The sequence below is a fragment of the Zootermopsis nevadensis genome, unplaced genomic scaffold (assembly GCF_977971745.1).
Source record: "Zootermopsis nevadensis isolate Lab colony 2312 unplaced genomic scaffold, Znev_1.0 Znev_ptg000016l, whole genome shotgun sequence".
In the NCBI taxonomy this organism is placed as follows: Eukaryota; Metazoa; Arthropoda; class Insecta; order Blattodea; family Termopsidae; genus Zootermopsis; species Zootermopsis nevadensis.
This window is the reverse complement of record NW_028259148.1, coordinates 10,965,346-10,988,683: the sequence shown is the minus strand read 5'-3', so window position 1 is coordinate 10,988,683 and position 23,338 is coordinate 10,965,346. Positions and strand designations below refer to the sequence as shown.

The following is a 23,338-nucleotide window of genomic DNA, read 5'->3' as shown; positions in this document are numbered from 1 at the left end:
TTTTACCTTACAAATTATTAAGCCCATTATTATGCAGTTTTCACTATGCCCTATCCGTTTCTGTCCTAGGCCCAATTATCCTCATCAACGCCCTCTTCTCCTCAAAGTGAGAGACCATGGTTTTGCACCCATACAAACAACAGGTAAAATTACTGTTTTTTATATTAATCTTTATGTTCTTGGAAATCAAACAGGAAGACAAAATATTTTGAACTGAGAAGTAGCAAGCATTTCTGTAATCCAATCTCACTTCTAATTTCCTTGTGAATATCATTTTCTTTTGTTATTGCTGATCCAAAATATTTGAACTCTGTCACACTTTCAAAGGGTTAGCTGCTACAGAAGATGTGTGCTTTGGGCGTGGGGATTTGTCAGAGGCCAGACTGGTGCACATGGCTGTGTCTGAACCTTGAGTGATAGAAGAATGTAACTTTCAATCAGGACAGTGTTTTCTTTCATCTGTATTAAATTTTGTATTATTTATTGCAACACTTCATCAACCATTTTTCTTGTGAATTCATACTGCTTTACAGGACTCTGAATATAAAACAAGAAATCTAATCAGAGTCTAAAGTATTTTGGTGATTGTGAAGTATAATGTGCAGAATTGCAATTTCGCACATTGTCCATCTTCTGAATTATTAAATACTAAGACCACAGTGTCTGGAAGCTGAATTCTGCTCTAATCTTCCAGTATTGAAGAGGGAGGATATAATTCTTTTCTTTTTTTTAATCTGGAGCAGGTCTTAGGCAGGAGGGCCAAAAGATAGGATTTCTATCCCCTTTTGCTTTTGTATCTGATGACAGAAGCAGAATCCAGTTTTTCAGAATACTTTAGTTTATAATTTGGATGATGAAGTAAGTGAAATAGAATAATTTTATATATTTTAATGATACCAGAATACAGTCTGACATATTTCACTCAGAGATTGAACACAAATTTCAATATCTTATGGCAAGTCCTGACTAACAAACTACATTTTTTTATTCAGCTGTTCACGAAAATCTGTGAGATTATGAAACATCAGGCAGTGTTCATTACCACAAAAGCCCAGAATTGACCCTTATCTTAAGTCAGGTACTTCATCACTCCTGCATTCTCAAAGAGGAGAAATTCTCAACCTTTCCACATTATAACAATTTTTGAACACAAGGAAAGCTGAGCTACAGCCTAAACTGATTCCCATAAATTTTTCTATATTATTCTGCTAGAATTGAAGATCAGCTTTTGGGGAAAAATGTACCAGTCAGTGTACATAAAAATGAATAAGGAAAGTTTAATGAATTGTTCTCGGGCTACCAGCCTTGTAAGTTGCTTTAATGGAGGAAAAAACCTTACACTGTTGGTAGCCCAAGAATTCATTATACTTAGTCCCCGTGAAAGCTTCAGATCTTACACGGAAGGTATTGTCTCAATATGTAACTAACCAGTAAGGCACAGGCTGATCTACAAGTTAATCTCCATCTGGAGACATAGCCAGTTGCAAGACCCGTGCTGTGTGTCCAGTTAATTCGGCAACCTGAAATTAATTCAAGACTTGATTTAATTAACTTAATCAATGCTCTAATTTTACTGATAAAATTGTGCAAGAACCAGTTCTCCAGCTTTGGGGTTTGGCAATAAACTCTTGGAGTAAAAATACAAACTGACTCTGCCTGCAGAAGGTGGTACCGGTATTCGTGTTGTGTTAGTGTTTTGTTTGGACGACAAGATCCTGTCTGACATTTAGATGAAAAATATTTTATGGAAATACTTTATAAATTTGTACGGGGACCACAGAAGTTATTAATGTCTGTGGTTCCTGTACAAATTTAAAATATTCACCCAGTGCAATGATGAAAATAAAAGAGTTTCAATCCAAATTTAAGGATCATAATTCTTATGTTAAATAGTAAACTCCTTAACTACTAGATTAATGGCAGCAGAGATGCAATTTTTAAGAAGCAAAGACTGAAATACTAAAAGAGATAGGATAAAAAATTTAAAAAAATGAAAGAGAATCTAAGTTAAATGCCATGGAAGGAAAACTAGCAAAGAACAGAAGGAAATGGTGTGGACAATGGTTTATTAGGAATGAATAATAGACAAATCCCAAAGAAGGCTTTGAACATGAAAGTGAAAGGAATATGTTCACAATGGAGGCTGTGATAAAGATGGGAATGACAGGTTAAGAAACACAACAGAGACAGAAGAAAGGTCAAGAGGAAGAACCATAGGAGTTGTGGGTTGAGACCAAATTGAGAGGCCAGGAAAACCACCCCATTTTCTTCTTTCATTCCCTCAAGCATGGCAGAGTAAAGGTGATGGGAACAATATCAAAATAACCATAAATTACAAAGTTTGCCATGACAGTATTGGATAAACATTTTCTGAGATTTCAGGTTCTCATGTTGGTGCCATGTACTGCGGCATAAGTATGTATACTGACCCATGATTTATGATGAAGCAAATAGAGAGTGGGGGAAGAAGACTTTCGTTTACAAAATATTTGGTAATGGGTGCCTGACTGGGCATCAGGAACATCATGTTTGTGGTGCTAAACACTAAGTCAGACAGGAAGACAATAATATACAAAAGTGGCTGGTTTCACGAGCCTGTTCTACAAGAATTAAATCTCAGCCACAGGATGCTCAAAAATAAGTGTGAAATAAATCTATCTTCCAACTAAACAATTATATATGTATAATTTTAAAATACATGAAAATATCCTGAGTGAACTTTTGTAGACATCTCCCAATACAAACCGTTCAGAAATAACCAATTCATTTTCAATCCCTTCTCTATTAACATTTCATCTCACTAAAATTATGATCATTTACCTTTGTCATTGATGGATATTTCCACATAATTAGTTGATTATTTGCGTAACCATGACCTGAGATGAGTTCTCTGTATGTAGCTGACCACTGAAAACCACATACCTGTAAGAAATTTTTTACAGTGTAAATATTTCAGTGGATTCAAGGAGGTAACAAAATCCACTAAATAACCCAGTCCAAGGGGACAAATGACTGACAGATTTAAAAATTCAAGACAATTATGAACTAAGAGGATGAAAAAATATTTAACACACATATCGAGACTTTTATTATTATTATTATTATTATTTATTATTGACTGCAAATGGGTTTATACCCGGTGGCAGTGACCTACAATAAGATATAAAACAATTAGACACAGCAAAACAATGAGACACTACAGAACAATGAGATACATCAACACAATGAGACAGAACAAAACAATAAAAAAGGACACAACAAAAACAATAAGACACAACAAAACAATGAGATACATCAACACAATGAGACAGAACTAAACAATAAAAAAGGGACACAACAAAACAATGAGATACATCAACACAATGAGGCAGAACAAAACAATAAAAAAGGGACACAACAAAAATAATAAGACACAACAAAACAATGAGATTCATCAACACAATGAGACAGAACTAAACAATAAAAAAGGGACACAACAAAAATAATAAGACACAACAAAACAATGAGATTCATCAACACAATGAGACAGAACTAAACAATAAAAAAGGGACACAACAAAACAATGAGATACATCAACACAATGAGGCAGAACAAAACAATAAAAAAGGGACACAACAAAACAATGAGATACATCAACACAATGAGGCAGAACAAAACAATAAAAAAGGGCACAACAAAACAATGAGGCACAACAAAACAATGAGATACATCAACACAATGAGGCAGAACAAAACAATAAAAAAGGGACACAACAAAAATAATAAGACACAACAAAACAATGAGATTCATCAACACAATGAGACAGAACTAAACAATAAAAAAGGAACACAACAAAAACAATAAGACACAACAAAACAATGAGATATATCAACACAATGAGACAGAACAAAACAATAAAAAAGGGACACAACAAAACAATGAGATACATCAACACAATGAGGCAGAACAAAACAATAAAAAAGGGACACAACAAAACAATGAGATACATCAACACAATGAGACAGAACAAAACAATAAAAAAGGACACAACAAAAACAATAAGACACAACAAAACAACATATCCCACTCAAAATCAACCAACTCTTAGATTACAAAACCATCTAACCTAAAGTACTTAACTTAAAAATAAATACCACCTAGACATAAGACAATAACCGTAATGAATTACAAACGTCATGAACTGATGCACTCACTCAACAATACAATGAGACATAAGGTAGTATATTTGCGTCATATTGTGAATTATGTTAATATTTTAATATTTTCCGTCAAATCACAATTTTAATAAGATAATAAAATATAAAATATTTAAAATATCATTTCACGTTCCGCATCGAATGATCGATTTACATATTGGAACGTCTCTTACGACATGTTTCGGTTATATTTAACCGTCCTCAGGTATAAATTAGATTGGTAAATTTAAAACTCGAATTACAATCATTTACAATGTTATGCAGTTTATTGAAATGTTCTTATCAGATTACTCTTATATATTAGAACGAAGGTATTGTTTTTTATATGGCGTGGTTCATCTGATGTTCAATATTAGTCGGTGATGAGTTGATAGAGACATGACGTGTCTGGCGGAAGACATCTAGAAGTATTACTGTGTCGGGTCGAGGTTTAATATTAATATTAAACCCTGACACAGTAACCACCTGATTAGTGAGAATTGGAAGCATCAGTAAATCAAATGAGACAAGTAAAACAGCTTATTAGACGCACATTCATTTTTGTACTTAAGCATAGTTTAACAGCATCTTAACTTTCAAAAAGCCCCCCCTCCCCCCCCCCCAAAAAAAAAATCTGAAAATACTGCTTCTTCCATTGAGTGCATAAATTACCTCTGATACACCAAGAATTCCTGATAGTAGTGCAATGAAAAATTCCAGTCATATGTGCTACTGTTGTCCCAGCCACTGAATCAAATGCCAAAGGTAGTAATTCATGTGGACTCTTTCCAACAAAATTATGCCGTTCAGATTCCCCCACAGGTAGGAGTTGGTAGATGTAAAATCGGGCCACAAAGTCGATTTGGTTTATCTCATCCATCAATGTGTGTGATGAGAGTGCAAAAGCTGCTTTATGTTGCAGGTAAATGAACAGGAGCTTAGCCTTGCGTAAACCACACAGTTTTTTTTTACACTGTCAATGGTACAGCCAGTAGTATTCAAGGTAATTCTACTGAAAATGTATATAAGACACCCCAAGAGTTTAAACACTAACTCTTAATGTGATCACCAATTATTCCTGTCCAAATATTACGTCTGAACTGATGCTTCATTGCTGCAGCCTCTGACAAGGCAATTGTGACCATTTGTTTATAGGAGCTTCATCTTGGATTGATTTTAGGAGTAGATCACAATCCTTAAATGAAATGAATGCAATTAAGAATCACACGCACATATATTATTTATTGCAGAGGTGTCAGGCAATGAATCTGCATTTATTATTCATTAATTATTGTCATGACACATAATTAATTTCATCGCCTGGCGTATGAAGGCATCTGGAGTATGAAAAACTTGGCATCAAGACAAACTCTTTGTTGTCAGTACGAAGACGCACTTAAGGCTCTCAAGGAGGGAACAACTGCAAAGGCCATGTTCACGTTGAAAAAGAAGCAACACAGATTTAGAACTCTTAGCTGTAAGAGACTGTAGACTTTTTTCGTTTAATTATGGTATAACAGCAGACACATTGCAGCATTATGACACCATTTGCAATGTCCATTCATTATTACCATTAGCATATCAGTCATAGATTTCAGTGCATTTTAGTATCTAATGACCAGAAAATCTCCACTTAATATCGTTATATCGAGTTCCTCCATCCAGAGGGTCTGCTTCTACCATCAAGACCTTCCAGGAACTATAAAATTGTAACACTTAAGTAAAGTTAAAATTAATAGAGAGATATTTACTGAATACCAATATTAATATAAAAAATACCTGTTCACTTAATGCATCTAAAAGGTAACCCAGAAAGTCATTTGCTGACAGAATGGAAAGTGAGTAGTTAGCAACAAACTACTACCCTCTTAATTACATTTCTGCTGTGTTCTGTTTCAGCAAGTATTGTTTCCTTCTCGAGCAAAGTTTATTGCGAGAAATGTTAACTGTGCATTCATTTTATGTACGGTGATCTTTTGTATTAACTCGAATGTTCCTGAGTGTCAGCCTCAGTTTCCTTGCAGTTATTCAACCCATCAAGTGTCTGCCTCTGCCTGTCAGCATCAGCGCATCGGCTCGACTCTTGCCCCTTTTGATAATCCTTCATATCACGATACATTGGGAACATTTCCTTTTAAAGCATGATTTCCTTAACATTTTAGTTTTGTTTCCAGGTTTTCCACCCATTCTCTTTATGTTCCTGAGAAAGACAAAACACGGTGCCACAGAAAATAAAGAATGTTTCCGCAACTACAGTAATTTGCTGACAGTTCGAGTGGATTGAAAATTGCAAAGGAACTGTTTCTGAATGTTTTGTGTCTTAGTCTGAGGGATGCAGCCTGTGAAGAATGAAGTTCTAACTGAGTTAGTTTTCCTACAAGTATTAGTAATGTCACATAAATCTTCATTGCTGCATAATACTGCGACAGTCAAGTGATGACATACATGCAGATATAAGAATATATTTTGGGAAAACTTAAAAATTATACAAATGGTTAAAAATGTAGCTGTTTATCAAATAATCTGTTTATATTCAAGTATATGTTTCAATGGTAAATATCATTTATTGGAAATAATTAAAATAAATTGTTAATGTTACAAGCTGAATTCCAATAAATTGAAGCACCCAAAATATCACTCATCACATCCCAAACTTCAGAAATGCGGAGAACTCCCTCTTCAGTGCGATCCATTAGGCATCAAGACTGGAGCGATTTAAGAGCATGCCTGCAATACCAATAACAAAATCAAAAAATTAGCAAGTAAATTCAAATGTATTGGAACTTACTTAATATGATGTTGATAAGATAATAAAGTATGTCTTCTATGAATGGCCGTGTCGGGTGACACAAACAGAAAGAAAGCCCACTTAGCTCTGCGGTATTTTCTATGTGTAATAATACATTATACATAATCAGAATTATTTTTGTTAAACACATACTCCTATAATGTTTATGCTTTGAATCGTCTTCGGAGGGTCACTGACCCAGTCACACCAACTTGAAAACACAAGTTAATTTTCGCAGTCCTTCAATGAATGCTGTTTAATCAATATTCAAACATAAAGAAATGTTGTTCAAGAGCGTATCGCCATCTATTAGTCATTTATCAACGGTGATCGTGAAATATTTTAGTAGAGCGTTATCACAACAGAAAATTATAATATCAATTACATCAAAGGGAGAAGCAGGTTATTTCTGAATATGGGTTCCATCTTATTTTGATCGCCCTCCTCTGGCCCTTTACCTTTGGTAGGGAATCGATTTCCACTAACAACATTTCGCAGATGACATTCAAGAAGAATGTCAATCACCCGTCATCAGAAAGAGAAAATTATCGTTGACAGAAAATTTTGATTGCCTTAGGCTCGGCAGAACAAAATTCCGAGCAATTTGTAACCATCTTCCTGAAGCAATAAACGTTCTCTGATATTCTGACACTAAATCTTTATAGAACATTATTAATCAAGACTTGGCTCTGAGTTTAGGAAGATTATGATCCAACAACACTTGTTCATATTAGCAAATGTCTGAATGGAGTAACTCTTGTAACTGACGTCTAAAATATTTATTGTTTCTGCAGATTCGTTTGCGTAAATGTAAGTCGCGTGAGTGTTCCTAGACGGAGGTTAAGCTCCACTCTTCTCACTTACATTGCTGTTGTCTCAGCTGATTTACTGCTACTGGAGCGGTTCACAAAATCAGGGCCATATTGTATAAGTAGAGAAATCCACAGTTAATTTGTGAAGTTTTTACTACAAGAAATCGTAAATGCCTCCTGCCCCCAGAAGTTGGAGCGGATCGAAGTCCTTGAGCCTCGGAAGGCCGATCTCTGAATGTTCGACAGCACTTGCAGAACGAACAGCCACATCTAATCTGCCTTGGTCAGCGCCCTGGCCGCTGTAGTCCTCGTCCCAGTTCTCACTGCAGTCCTTGACCAGTCCTCACTGCAATCCTCGTTCCACTCCTCACTGCAATTCTTGCACCAGTCCTGACTGCAGTCCTCGTCCCAGTTCTGACTGCAGTCCTCGTCCCAGTTCTCAATGCAATCCTCGTCCCAGTTCTGAATGCAGTCCTCGTCCCAATTATGACTGCAGTCCTCGTCCCAGTTCTCACTGCAGTCATCGTCCCAGTTCTCACTGCGGTCCTCGTCTTTTTTTTCACTGCAGTAATCGTCTCAATTCTGACTGCAGTCTTCGTCTCAGTTCTCACTGCAGTCCTCGTCCCAGTTCTCACTGCAGTCCTCGTCCCAGTTCTCACTGCAGTCCTCGTCCCAATTCTAACTGCAGTCCTTGCCCCAGTTCTCACTGCAGTCCTCGTCCCAGTTCTCACTGCAGTCCTTGTAACAGTTCTCAATGCAGTCCTCGTCCCAATTCTCACTGCTGTCCTCGTCCCAGTTCTTACTGCAGTCCTCGTCACAATTCCTACTGCAGTCCTCGTCCGTTTTCTCACTGCAGTCCTCGTCCCAGTTCTCACTGCAGTCCTTGTCTCTTTTCTCACTGCAGTCTTCGTCCCTTTTCTCACTGCAGTCCTCGTCCCAGTTCTCACTGCAGTCCTCGTTCCTTTTCTCACTACAGTCCTCGTCCCAGTTCTCACTGCAGTCCTCGTCCCTTTTCTCAATGCAGTCCTCGTCCCAATTCTCACTGCAGTCCTCGCCCCTTTTCTCAATGCAGTCCTCGTCCCAATTCTCACTGCAGTCCTCGTTCCTTTTCTCACTGCAGTCCTCGTCCCAGTTCTCACTGCAGTCCTCGTCACTTTTCTCACTACAGTCCTCGTCCCAGTTCTCACTGCAGTCCTAGTCCCTTTTCTCAATGAAGTCCTCGTCCCAATTCTCACTGCAGTCCTCGTCCCTTTTCTCAATGCAGTCCTCGTCCCTTTTCTCAATGCAGTCCTGGTCCCAATTCTCACTGCAGTCCTCGTCCCTTTTCTCAATGCAGTCCTCGTCCCAATTCTCACTGCAGTCCTCGTCCCTTTTCTCACTACAGTCCTCATCCCAGTTCTCACTGCAGTCCTCGTCCCTTTTCTCAATGCAGTCCTCGTCCCAATTCTCACTGCAGTCCTCGTCCCAATTCTCACTGCAGTCCTCGTCCCTTTTCTCACTACAGTCCTCGTCCCAGTTCTCACTGCAGTCCTCGTCCCAATTCTCACTGCAGTCCTCGTCCCTTTCCTCAATGCAGTCCTCGTCCCAATTCTCACTGCAGTCCTCGTCCCTTTTCTCAATGCAGTCCTCGTCCCAATTTTCACTGCAGTCCTCGTCCCTTTTCTCACTGCAGTCCTCGTCCCAATTCCCACTGCAGTCCTCGACCCTTTTCTCAACGCTGTCCTCGTCCCAGTTCTCACTGCAGTCCTCGTCCCTTTTCTCACTGCAGTCCACGTCCCAATTCTCACTGCAGTCCACGTCCCAATTCTCACTGCAGTTCTCGTCCCAGTTCTCACTGCAGTCCTCGTCCCAATTCTCACTGCAGTCCTCGACCATTTTCTCAATGCAGTCCTCGTCCCAATTTTCACTGCAGTCCTCGTCCCTTTTCTCACTGCAGTCCCCATCCTAGTTCTCAATGCAGTCCTCGTCCCTTTTCTCAATGCAGTCCTTGTCCCAATTCTCAATGCAGTCCTCGTCCCAATTCTCACTGCAGTCCTCGTCCCTTTTCTCAATGCAGTCCTCGTCCCAATTCTCAATACAGTCCTCGTCCCAATTCTCACTGCAGTCCTCGTCCCAATTCTCAATGCAGTTCTCGACCATTTTCTCAATGCAGTCCTCGTCCCAATTTTCACTGCAGTCCTCGTCCCTTTTCTCACTGCAGTCCTCATCCTAGTTCTCAATGCAGTCCTCGTCCCTTTTCTCAATGCAGTCCTCGTCCCAATTCTCAATGCAGTCCTCGTCCCAATTCTCACTGCAGTCCTCGTCCCTTTTCACAATGCAGTCCTCGTCCCAATTCTCACTGCAGTCCTCGTCCCTTTTCTCAATACAGTCCTCGTCCCAATTCTCAATACAGTCCTCGTCCCAATTCTCACTGCAGTCCTCGTCCCAATTCTCACTGCAGTCCTCGTCCCAATTCTCAATGCAGTCCTCGTCCCAGTTCTCAATGCAGTCCTCGTCCCAGTTCTCACTGCAGTCCTCGTCCCAATGCTCACTGCAGTCCTCGTCCCTTTTCTCACTGCAGTCCTCATCCTAGTTCTCAATGCAGTCCTCGTCCCTTTTCTCAATGCAGTCCTCGTCCCAATTCTCAATGCAGTCCTCGTCCCAATTCTCACTGCAGTCCTCGTCCCTTTTCACAATGCAGTCCTCGTCCCAATTCTCACTGCAGTCCTCGTCCCTTTTCTCAATACAGTCCTCGTCCCAATTCTCAATACAGTCCTCGTCCCAATTCTCACTGCAGTCCTCGTCCCAATTCTCACTGCAGTCCTCGTCCCAATTCTCAATGCAGTCCTCGTCCCAGTTCTCAATGCAGTCCTCGTCCCAGTTCTCACTGCAGTCCTCGTCCCAATGCTCACTGCAGTCCTCGTCCCTTTTCTCAATGCAGTCCTCGTCCCTTTTCTCAATGCAGCCCTCGTCCCTTTTCTCACTGCAGTCCTCGTCCCAATTCTCACTGCAGTCCTCGTCCCAATTCTCACTGCAGTCCTCGTCCCTTTTCTCAATGCAGTCCTCGTCCCAATTCTCACTGCAGTCCTCTTCCCTTTTCTCAATGCAGTCCTCGTCCCTTTTCTCACTGCAGTCCTCGTCCCTTTCCTCAATGCAGTCCACGTCCCAATTCTCACTGCAGTCCTCGTCCCTTTTCTCACTACAGTCCTCATCCCAGTTCTCACTGCAGTCCTCGTCCCTTGTCTCAATGCAGTCCTCGTCCCAATTCTAACTGCAGTCCTCGTCCCAATTCTCACTGCAGTCCTCGTCCCTTTTCTCACTACAGTCCTCGTCCCAGTTCTCACTGCAGTCCTCGTCCCAATTCTCACAGCAGTCCTCGTCCCTTTTCTCAATGCAGTCCTCGTCCCAATTCTCAATGCAGTCCTCGTCCCAATTCTCACTGCAGTCCTCGTCCCTTTTCTCAATGCAGTCCTCGTCCCAATTTTCACTGCAGTCCTCGTCCCTTTTCTCACTGCAGTCCTCGTCCCTTTTCTCACTGCAGTCCTCGTCCTAATTCTCACTGCAGTCCTCGACCCTTTTCTCACTGCAGTCCTCGTCCCTTTTATCACTACAGTCCACGACCCAATTCTCACTGCAGTCCTCGTCCCAATTCTCACTGCAGTCCTCGTCCCAGTTCTCACTGCAGTCCTCGTCCCTTTTCTCACTGCAGTCCACGTCCCAGTTCTCACTTCAGTCCTCGTCCCTTTTCTAAATGCAGTCCTCGTCCCTTTTCTCACTGCAGTCCTAGTCCCAGTTCTCACTGCAGTCCTTGTCCCTTTTCTCACTGCAGTCCTAGTCCCAGTTCTCACTGCAGTCCTCGTCCCAGTTCTCACTGCAGTCCTCGTCCCTTTTCTCACTGCAGTCCACGTCCCAGTTCTCACTGCAGTCCTCGTCCCTTTTCTCACTGCAGTCCACGTCCCAATTCTCACTGCAGTCCTCGTCCCAGTTCTCACTGCAGTCCTCGTCCCTTTTCTCACTGCAGTCCACGTCCCAGTTCTCACTGCAGTCCTTGTCCCTTTTCTCACTGCAGTCCTCGTCCCAATTCTCACTGCAGTTCTCGTCCCAATTCTCACTGCAGTCCTCGTCCCAGTTCTCACTGCAGTCCTCGTCCCTTTTCTCACTGCAGTCCACGTCCCAGTTCTCACTGCAGTCCTCGTCCCTTTTCACACTGCAGTCCACGTCCCAGTTCTCACTGCAGTCCTAGTCCCTTTTCTTACTGCAGTCCTCGTCCCAATTCTCACTGCAGTCTTCGTCCCAATTCTCACTGCAGTCCACGTCCCAGTTCTCATTGCAGTCCTCGTCCCTTTTCTCACTGCAGTCCACGTCCCAATTCTCACTGCAGTCCTCGTCCCAGTTCTCACTGCAGTCCTCGTCCCTTTTCTCACTGCAGTCCACGTCCCAGTTCTCACTGCAGTCCTCGTCCCTTTTGTCACTGCAGTCCTCGTCCCTTTTCTCACTGCAGTCCTCGTCCCAATTCTCACTGCAGTCCTCGTACCAGTTCTCACTGCAGTCCTCGTCCCTTTTCTCACTGCAATCCTCGTCCCAATTCTCACTGCAGTCCTCGTCCCAATTCTCACTGCAGTCCTCGTCCCTTTTCTCAATGAAGTCCTCGTCCCAGTTCTCACTGCAGTCCTCGTCCCAATTCTCACTGCAGTCCTCGTCCCTTTCCTCAATGCAGTCTTCGTCCCAATTCTCACTGCAGTCCTCGTCCCTTTTCTCAATGCAGTCCTCGTCCCAATTTTCACTGCAGTCCTCGTCCCTTTTCTCACTGCAGTCCTCGTCCCTTTTCTCACTGCAGTCCTCGTCCCAATTCCCACTGCAGACCTCGACCCTTTTCTCAACGCAGTCCTCGTCCCAGTTCTCACTGCAGTCCTCGTCCCTTTTCTCACTGCAGTCCACGTCCCAATTCTCACTGCAGTCCACGTCCCAATTCTCACTGCAGTCCTCGACCCAGTTCTCACTGCAGTCCTCGTCCCAGTTCTCACTGCAGTCCTCGTCCCAATTCTCACTGCAGTCCTCGTCCCTTTTCTCAATGCAGTCCTCGTCCCAATTTTCACTGCAGTCCTCGTCCCTTTTCTCACTGCAGTCCTCATCCTAGTTCTCAATGCAGTCCTCGTCCCTTTTCTCACTGCAGTCCTCGTCCCAATTCTCACTGCAGTACTCGTCCCTTTTCTCAATGCAGTCCTCGTCCCAATTCTCACTGCAGTCCTCGTCCCTTTTCTCAATGCAGTCATCGGCCCAATTCTCACTGCAGTCCTCGTCAATTTTCTCAATACAGTCCTCGTCCCAATTCTCACTGCAGTCCTCTTCCCAATTCTCAATGCAGTCCTCGTCCCAATTCTCAATGCAGTCCTCGTCCCAGTTCTCACTGCAGTCCTCGTCCCAATGCTCACTGCAGTCCTCGTCCCTTTTCTCAATGCAGTCCTCGTCCCTTTTCTCAATGCAGTCCTCGTCCCAATTCTCACTGCAGTCCTCGTACCTTTTCTCACTGCAGTCCTCGTCCCAATTCTCACTGCAGACCTCGTCCCAATTCTCACTGCAGTCCTCGTCCATTTTCTCACTACAGTCTTCGTCCCAGTTCTCACTGCAGTCCTCGTCCCAATTCTCACTGCAGTCCTTGTCCCTTTTCTCAATGCAGTCCTCGTCCCAATTCTCACTGCAGTCCTCTTCCCTTTTCTCAATGCAGTCCTCGTCCCAATTCTCACTGCAGTCCTCGTCCCAATTCTCACTGCAGTCCTCGTCCCTTTTCTCACTACAGTCCTCGTCCCAGTTCTCACTGCAGTCCTCGTCCCAATTCTCACAGCAGTCCTCGTCCCTTTTCTCAATGCAGTCCTCGTCCCAATTCTCAATGCAGTCCTCGTCCCAATTCTCACTGCAGTCCTCGTCCCTTTTCTCAATGCAGTCCTCGTCCCAATTTTCACTGCAGTCCTCGTCCCTTTTCTCACTGCAGTCCTCGTCCCTTTTCTCACTGCAGTCCTCGTCCTAATTCTCACTGCAGTCCTCGTCCCAATTCTCACTGCAGTCCTCGTCCCTTTTCTCACTGCAGTCCTCGTCCCAGTTCTCACTGCAGTCCTCGTCACTTTTCTCACTACAGTCCTCGTCCCAGTTCTCACTGCAGTCCTAGTCCTTTTTCAATGAAGTCCTCGTCCCAATTCTCACTGCAGTCCTCGTCCCTTTTCTCAATGCAGTCCTCGTCCCTTTTCTCAATGCAGTCCTGGTCCCAATTCTCTCTGCAGTCCTCGTCCCTTTTCTCAATGCAGTCCTCGTCCCAATTCTCACTGCAGTCCTCGTCCCTTTTCTCACTACAGTCCTCATCCCAGTTCTCACTGCAGTCCTCGTCCCTTTCCTCAATGCAGTCCTCGTCCCAATTCTCACTGCAGTCCTCGTCCCAATTCTCACTGCAGTCCTCGTCCCTTTTCTCACTACAGTCCTCGTCCCAGTTCTCACTGCAGTCCTCGTCCCAATTCTCACTGCAGTCCTCGTCCCTTTCCTCAATGCAGTCCTCGTCCCAATTCTCACTGCAGTCCTCGTCCCTTTTCTCAATGAAGTCCTCGTCCCAATTTTCACTGCAGTCCTCGTCCCTTTTCTCACTGCAGTCCTCGTCCCTTTTCTCACTGCAGTCCTCGTCCCAATTCCCACTGCAGTCCTCGACCCTTTTCTCAACGCAGTCCTCGTCCCAGTTCTCACTGCAGTCCTCGTCCCTTTTCTCACTGCAGTCCACGTCCCAATTCTCACTGCAGTCCACGTCCCAATTCTCACTGCAGTCCTCGTCCCAGTTCCCACTGCAGTCCTCGTCCCAATTCTCACTGCAGTCCTCGTCCCTTTTCTCAATGCAGTCCTCGTCCCAATTTTCATTGCAGTCCTCGTCCCTTTTCTCACTGCAGTCCTCATCCTAGTTCTCAATGCAGTCCTCGTCCCTTTTCTCAATGCAGTCCTCGTCCCAATTCTCAATGCAGTCCTCGTCCCAATTCTCACTGCAGTCCTCGTCCCTTTTCTCAATGCAGTCCTCGTCCCAATTCTCACTGCAGTCCTCGTCCCTTTTCTCAATACAGTCCTCGTCCCAATTCTCAATACAGTCCTCGTCCCAATTCTCACTGCAGTCCTCGTCCCAGTTCTCACTGCAGTCCTCGTCCCAATTCTCAATGCAGTCCTCGTCCCAGTTCTCAATGCAGTCCTCGTCCCAGTTCTCACTGCAGTCCTCGTCCCAATGCTCACTGCAGTCCTCGTCCCTTTTCTCAATGCAGTCCTCGTCCCTTTTCTCAATGCAGTCCTCGTCCCTTTTCTCACTGCAGTCCTCGTCCCAATTCTCACTGCAGTCCTCGTCCCAATTCTCACTGCAGTCCTCGTCCCTTTTCTCACTACAGTCTTCGTCCCAGTTCTCACTGCAGTCCTCGTCCCTTTTCTCAATGCAGTCCTCGTCCCAATTCTCACTGCAGTCCTCTTCCCTTTTCTCAATGCAGTCCTCGTCCCTTTTCTCACTGCAGTCCTCGTCCCTTTTCTCAATGCAACCACGTCCCAATTCTCACTGCAGTCCTCGTCCCTTTTCTCACTACAGTCCTCATCCCAGTTCTCACTGCAGTCCTCGTCCCTTGTCTCAATGCAGTCCTCGTCCCAATTCTCACTGCAGTCCTCGTCCCAATTCTCACTGCAGTCCTCGTCCCTTTTCTCACTACAGTCCTCGTCCCAGTTCTCACTGCAGTCCTCGTCCCAATTCTCACAGCAGTCCTCGTCCCTTTTCTCAATGCAGTCCTCGTCCCAATTCTCAATGCAGTCCTCGTCCCAATTTTCACTGCAGTCCTCGTCCCTTTTCTCACTGCAGTCCTCGTCCCTTTTCTCACTGCAGTCCTCGTCCTAATTCTCACTGCAGTCCTCGTCCCTTTTCTCACTGCAGTCCTCGTCCCTTTTCTCACTGCAGTCCACGTCCCAATTCTCACTGCAGTCCTCGTCCCAATTCTCACTGCAGTCCTCGTCCCAGTTCTCACTGCAGTCCTCGTCCCTTTTCTCACTGCAGTCCACGTCCCAGTTCTCACTGCAGTCCTTGTGCCTTTTCTCACTGCAGTCCTCGTCCCAATTCTCGCTGCAGTCCTCGTCCCAATTCTCACTGCAGTCCTCGTCCCAGTTCTCACTGCAGTCCTCGTCCCTTTTCTCACTGCAGTCCACGTCCCAGTTCTCACTGCAGTCCTCGTCCCTTTTCTCACTGCAGTCCACGTCCCAGTTCTCACTGCAGTCCTTGTCCCTTTTCTCACTGCAGTCCTCGTCCCAATTCTCACTGCAGTCCTCGTCTCAATTCTCACTGCAGTCCACGTCCCAGTTCTCACTGCAGTACTCGTCCCTTTTCTCACTGCAGTCCACGTCCCAATTCTCACTGCAGTCCTCGTCCCAGTTCTCACTGCAGTCCTCGTCCCTTTTCTCACTGCAGTCCACGTCCCAGTTCTCACTGCAGTCCTCGTCCCTTTTGTCACTGCAGTCCTCGTCCCTTTTCTCACTGCAGTCCTCATCCCAATTCTCACTGCAGTCCTCGTACCAGTTCTCACTGCAGTCCTCGTCCCTTTTCTCACTGCAATCCTCGTCCCAATTCTCACTGCAGTCCTCGTCCCAATTCTCACTGCAGTCCTCGTACCAGTTCTCACTCCAGTCCTCGTCCCTTTTGTCACTGCAGTCCTCGTCCCAGTTCTCACTGCAGGCTGGCGCCAAGTTCTGATAGTGGCAGTCACGTAAGCTCTGAATCTGCTCGTTCAGGTTGACGCTTTCGGCCATGATATTTGATACTACATGAATCAGACCATTTATCGTTTCGTGTGTGCTTCTATTGTCAATCACTTTTCGCTTCTCTAAGTTCTTGATTTTTGTTCTCATGTCCTCGACGTCTTTGTTTCGCTCACGAAGGACCTCCAGCTCTTTCTCCATGCGAGCGAAATGAGCTATTATCATAAATAAAGGTTCTGCTTATATTTGTTCTCCACAATTTTCTTTCTTTCCATCACCAATCAGATCGTCTATCAATGTCTTAACGTTCTCCATGGTTGTTATCGCTTTTCTCCTCAGGCACCTGTAGTCAAAAAAGATACATCTTATTACCTTCCAATGCTATTATAGCATCAGTGCCCTTTTAAATGCAACACGAAATTCGGAACACGTGAAATACTAATTTATACTACGTATTCTTATATTTATATTGTAACGTGGGTCGGCGTTGCGACCTTGGATTGTCAACCCTGATTTATTCACATCAAACTAAATCAGTTACAGTGGTCTGCACATACAGTCAACTCTCTACAACAATACACTCGAGTCTTTGTGCACACACACACACACACACATTCTCTCGCACTGTCCATCGAGTCTATCTGGTCCCCGAGCTCCGCTCTTCACACTCTTCTCTTACACGTCGGCCCGTAGCACCCCACTGGACTCTCGCTGGCTCCTCAGCCGCCCCGGTCCACGTACCCGGTGCTCGCTCACGTAGCCGACCCGTCCTTACTCGGCGTCGGCCCGTAGCACCCCACTGGACACACGCTGGCTCCTCAGCCGCCCCGGTCCACGTACCCGGTGCTCGCTCACGTAGCCGACCCGTCCTTACTCGGCGTCGGCCCGTAGCACCCCACTGGACTCTCGCTGGCTCCTCAGCCGCCCCGGTCCACGTACCCGGTGCTCGCTCACGTAGCCGACCCTTCCTTACTCGGCGTCGGCCCGTAGCACCCCACTGGACTCTCGCTGGCTCCTCAGCCGCCCCGGTCCACGTACCCAGTGCTCGCTCACGTAGCCGACCCGTCCTTACTCGGCGTCGGCCCGTAGCACCCCACTGGACTCTCGCTGGCTCCTCAGCCGCCCCGGTCCACGTACCCGGTGCTCGCTCACGTAGCCGACCCTTCCTTACTCGGCGTCGGCCCGTAGCACCCCACTGGACTCTCGCTGGATCCTCAGCCGCCCCGGTCCACGTACCCGGTGCTCCCACACGTAGCCGACCAGTCCTTACTCGGCGCCACACCAGACCTCTCGTTGACTCCACTCACTCGACTCCACCAATGTCCGCAACAGCATATCGCTTGCAACTAACTTCTACATCCTGATTCTCCTCAACACTCTCTCCAACACTCTCCCTTTCCAACTACTCTAAAACCAACCAACCAACCAAAGAAGCTAACTGAGGGCAGAGGCCTGCGCAAGCGCAAGCATCGTCCCTACCTAGGTGAAACCATTCCTGCGCACAAGACGCATTGCTGGAAATGGTAAACGGTCGTAATATAAGAACGGAAATTTTGCTAACGCTAACGGGGTTTCGTCGTGGCGGGAGCCTCGACCATTCAAACTGGGATTTGTTGCTGCTGATGGGAGGTTATCCTGTCAGGCAAGTTGTCGAAGGAATTTGGTTGGTTGGGTCTCTGGGGTATGAACCCAGAGAGGGAGGGGCCGTTTCGGCTGAAGGCCTCTGCGGCATGGGGGGAAGATCACTTCAGCTGATGGCCTCCATGATCGGGGGGAAGGGTGGCGGGCCGTGCCCCTATTAAGTTATACCCTGGCATTCGCCTTACAACTGAGGAAAGCACGAAAAACCTCAGTCAGGGTAGCCGAGTAGTCTAACCACTCGTTGCGCTGACTTGGCCGTCTTTTGGGGATGGCTTCGGCTGGCCTGCTGAACATCAGTCGCCCTCGGTTGCCCTTGGGTGAACTCTGGCAGCCCTCATTCGGCACGAGTGTCTTCCGAGTTGCCGAACTAAGGGGTTCCCCACACCAGCTAACCTCGAGTCAAACCTCTCAGTTAGTGCTCTGATGTGGTCGGCAAAGAAAGGGACCCCCAGATCCTCATGTATTTGCCTGTTACTAACGTACCAGGGCGCGTTAGTAACAATTCGAAGACACTTGGATTGCAGAACTTGCAGCTTCTGGACGTGGCTGTGGGCAGCTGACCTCCAGATCGGGCATGCGTAATCCATTATGGGACGGATGAGCTGCTTATAGAGTAGTACACCGTTCCTGATTGACAGGCCACTTCTCCTATTGATAAGCGGGCCTAGCACACCTAATCGTTGCGCTGCCTTCTTTCCCACTTGGTTGACGTGCGCCGACCAAGTAAGCCCGGCGTCAAGGGTGACCCCCAGATACTGCGCTGTTTTGACCCATTGGATCGGCTGTCCGAGGAACTGCACTGCTCGGGGCTGTTGGATGTGTCTTCTCGCGGAAATGAAGAGAACCGCGGTGCTCTTCGAGACGTTGATAGCAATCCTCCAGGCCCTGAGCCAGAGCTCAAGTCTACTGAGGTAGGTCTCCAGATACCTGACGAGAAGCGTTGGGCTACGGGACGTGACTACTAGAGCCGTGTCGTCCGCGTATTGTGCTAACTCGACGTGGCGGGACGGTGTGGGTATGTCGTTGACATACAGACTGAAGAGCACAGGGGAGAGAATTCCGCCCTGCACAACTCCAGCCCGCATGGTACGACGTGTGGACGTGGCCGACTGGAAGGATGTCTGGAATGTCCGGTCAGCGAGGTAGGAAGAGATGGTTTTTACCAAGTACGACGGGAAGTTGAGGACGGTCAGTTTGTATAGGAGGCCTTGGACCCAGACTGTGTCGAAGGCTTTGGCCACGTCCAGGAAAACCGCGCCGGTTAGCCGCTTCTCATCAAGGTTTCTGTTGACCCTTTCGACGAGGCGAGCCAGCTGTAACGATGTGCTGTGTCTGGGTCGAAACCCAAACTGCTCGTCGCGCAGCAGCCCGCGTTCACTGACCTCGTGTAGGACCCTCGTTAGTAGGATTTTCTCGCAGAGTTTGCCGACCGTGTCGAGAAGACTGATGGGTCTATAGGAAGAAGGTAGCGTGGGGTCCTTCCCCGGCTTCAGTATGGACACCACTCGAGCGTGTTTCCATGCCGAGGGGAAGTGTTGCCTGCGAAGGACCGCGTTGAACACTTTCGTGAGAAAGGTTACCGCGCGTCGTGGAAGATGTTTCAGGACCCTGTTCGGTATACCGTTGGGGCCCGGAGCCTTGCCAAGCTTGAGTCCCTTGATGGCCTGGGCGACCTCCGATGGACTGGTTAATTTTGGTTCATTTACAGGGGCATACTCGTATGCTCGCATCGCCTCGTTAACCATGTCAATTGTAGTCAGGTCCGACGGGTAGTCTACCGGCTGGAACTGGACCTCAAGGCTGTCGGCTAGGGCTTCTGCCTTCTCGGGGTTCGAGAGAGCCAGTCCTCCCATCACTAAGAAGGGGGGCGACGGAGTGGGGACTCGCATCACACGCTTGGTCATTTTCCAAAGCGACTGGTCCTCGCAGTCCAAGGATTCGAGCGTGTCGCTCCACTGTTCGTTCCGCCACTCGTTGAGACGATAGGTCACCGACCTCTGGAGTCGATTGACCTGGGTCTTAAGAGCGGGGTCTCTTGTGACCTGCCATCGCCTCCTCAGCCGGTTCTTCAGGCGTATTTCATCTCGAATACTAGCGGGTAGAAGCGGTCGCCTGGACGGGCAGGTGATCTGAGCTGAGTGCGGGGCAGACAGTCAGGTGCACCGGTAGGACGAAGTCCTTGATGAGGACAATATCAAGGACGTCAGGTGTGGCGTTGTGTGTGTAGGGAGCCGTGGTTGGAGAATCCGGCCCGTAGATGAAGCAGGAATTTCTGTTGGCGTAATCACGCAGGAGCGAGCCCCTAGTAGAGATAAGGCTAGAATTCCAGTCCGTGTGTTTCGCGTTGAGGTCACCAGCCAAGAGGACCGGGAAACCCCCGCTCAAGCACTCGGTCAGGTCCGACTCTATCCATGGCCGGGTGGGTGCGAGGTATGCCGCCACTAGCTTGACTTTCCTGGTTGCCAGTACCAGGTGAATGGCGGTTGCTTCTAGTTGTTGTAGACCCGATACCGGCACAGGGTAATGATCAATGCCCCTGCGGACAAGGATCGCTGTGCCACCCCCTAGCGTCGGGCGGTCCGTACGGTGGCAAACGTAGTTCGCGAACCTCAAGGCCCGACCCGACGTGAGGTGCGTCTCGTTCAGGAGGCAAACATCGACTCCGTAGTCACCGAGGAACTGCTCCAGCTCCAGCTTCCTGTCGCGGACACCGTCGGCGTTCCAGTAAGCCAGCCGCAAGGCCTTGCTACCGTGTCCTCTAGGCCGTGCAGTCATTGTCGGCCATGAAGAGGAGAACGGTTTTGAGGAGGGCTCGCGGACGAGACCCCCCGGGGGGAGTGAATGGATCGCGGCGAGGAGACGTCGTGTCAACTCAATGCAGACCCGTGGTGAGAGGGTTTCCAGGATATCTGAGATGTCCTGGAGCATTGATTGACCCTTGGGTGGGGTGGGGTCAGTCGTCTTGAGAGCAGGTGCTGTGGGATTTGCCACCGGCGCCACAGGACGAGCGGGCTTGGCACGGCCGCCCTTGGGGATAGTCTGCCGCTCAGTCTGTACAATGGCTCCAGTTGGCGTTGGGGCGGGGTTCTTCATAGCCGCAGCCTTGACGACGCGGCCACCACGGACCACGTGGTTCCACCCAGGGCCCAAGTTCTCCTGCTCGAGGGAAGGCTTAGCTAGCGCCGATTTGGGCGCTGGCAGGCGCGTGGAGACGTCGTCCTTTCGGCCGCGATCCCCTTTCGCACGCTGTGCAGCGGCCGTCTTGGCTTCCTTCCACTTACTGCAACCTCTATAGTTCGCAGTGTGGTTGCCTCCGCAGCTGCAGCACTTAAGTTGTTGCTTGGGGGTGGCACACGACCCGGATGGGTGAGCGTCCCCGCAGGCCACGCACCTGGGCGCATAACCGCAGTTCCGCTGCGTGTGCCCGAAGCGTTGGCACCGTTTACACTGCATGGGCCCCTTCGGTACAACATATGTTTCTACCTTGACCCGCAGACCGCAGATCTCAGTAAGGGAACGCACTTTCGCCACGTCGGGGCCTCGTGCTACCGACACTATAAAGTGTGGCGTAAGGGGACGGTCACCGTCCTGGTCCATGGCCCGGCGCCTCGATCGCAGTTGCATGACCCCCTGCACAGCAATGTGCATGGCGGCCAGCTCCTCGCGTACCTCGGCCTCAGGCATGCGCACGCCCAGGTTTTTAATCAGCAGGCGCACGCACCGATCCTCAGGGAGGGAGAATGTGTGAAAACTCACACCCTCGCCCTCATCGAGGGACCGCAGGACCCTGACGGTGGCCCGGAACCCGTCGGCGGTCTCAGGCACAAGAGCCAGAAGGTCTCCCTTCATCTGCGCCACGATCCCGCAGGCCAACTCCGCGCGAATCCTATGCAGGAAGCTGCGTACGTCCTTCACCCCAGAGACGTACACCGGGGTTTTGTTACGGCGCTCCCCCGGAGCCGTTTTGTCCACTTGAGCGTTGGAAGAAGAAGCGGCGTCAGATGACACACCAATGAGCGGCCCGGACAGGTCCCCAGTCACCTCCATCGAGGAAGAGGGTCCCGGCTGGGAGCCGGGTCCCTTGGCTGAGGGCTGCACTGTCCTGCTCATGGAAGCGGTGGATGATGTTGCTGCTACCGACGGGCCATCGGGCCGATGAACTTTTGCCGGTGCCGGCAGAGAAGGTGACTGGGCTCCGGACAGTGGCCCGGGCGTCGGGCGCCTGGATGCGGGTTCCAACGAACCGCTCGAATTGGACAAGTCCAACTCTTTGGCTTTCCTCTTGCCAGTGTTGGCTCGAGTAGGCCCTCCGACCACGGTCGTAGCCGCTGTATTTAATGCTGCTGCCACTGCTGCCCGCTGTCTTTGCTTTTCCGCCGCGATGGCGTCCAGGATCTGCTTCTGGACCTGTTGGAACACTTCAGGGAGGTGGGCCTTCAGAAAGGCCATAAACGCTAAAACCAACCAACCAACCAACCAAAGAAGCTAACTGAGGGCAGAGGCCTGCGCAAGCGCAAGCATCGTCCCTACCTAGGTGAAACCATTCCTGCGCACAAGACGCATTGCTGGAAATGGTAAACGGTCGTAATATAAGAACGGAAATTTTGCTAACGCTAACGGGGTTTCGTCGTGGCGGGAGCCTCGACCATTCAAACTGGGATTTGTTGCTGCTGATGGGAGGTTATCCTGTCAGGCAAGTTGTCGAAGGAATTTGGTTGGTTGGGTCTCTGGGGTATGAACCCAGAGAGGGAGGGGCCGTTTCGGCTGAAGGCCTCTGCGGCATGGGGGGAAGATCACTTCAGCTGATGGCCTCCATGATCGGGGGGAAGAGTGGCGGGCCGTGCCCCTATTAAGTTATACCCTGGCATTCGCCTTACAACTGAGGAAAGCACGGAAAACCTCAGTCAGGGTAGCCCAGTAGTCTAACCACTCGTTGTGCTGACTTGGCCGTCTTTTGGGGATGGCTTCGGCTGGCCTGCTGAACATCAGTCGCCCTCGGTTGCCCTTGGGTGAACTCTGGCAGCCCTCATTCGGCACGAGTGTCTTCCGAGTTGCCGAACTAAGGGGTTCCCCACACCAGCTAACCTCGAGTCAAACCTCTCAGTTAGTGCTCTGATGTGGTCGGCAAAGAAAGGGACCCCCAGATCCTCATGTATTTGCCTGTTACTAACGTACCAGGGCGCGTTAGTAACAATTCG

General features: G+C 47.9%; 1 protein-coding gene and 1 long non-coding RNA gene across 2 annotated transcripts in view; one reads left to right on the top strand and one right to left on the bottom strand.

The window, feature by feature from the left end:
* Nucleotides 1-23,338, top strand: part of LOC147873757 (uncharacterized) — a 65,457-nt gene that overhangs the window by 12,416 nt on the left and 29,703 nt on the right. The window lies entirely within an intron of this gene.
* LOC147873760 (uncharacterized) lies at nucleotides 6,716-9,655 on the bottom strand. Its single transcript, XM_087349635.1, has 2 exons — nucleotides 7,828-9,655; nucleotides 6,716-6,902 (listed from the first exon to the last, which is right to left on the bottom strand). The coding sequence occupies exon 1, from the start codon at nucleotides 9,648-9,650 to the stop codon at nucleotides 8,970-8,972; it is 681 nt and encodes a 226-aa protein (XP_087205761.1). The 5' UTR covers nucleotides 9,651-9,655; the 3' UTR covers nucleotides 6,716-6,902; nucleotides 7,828-8,969.

Excerpts from the sequence above, each read along its gene's own strand:
- LOC147873760 (XM_087349635.1), bottom strand. The coding sequence starts at position 9,650 with ATGGTCGAGGACTGCAGTGAGAATTGGGACGAGGACTGCAGTGAGAAC.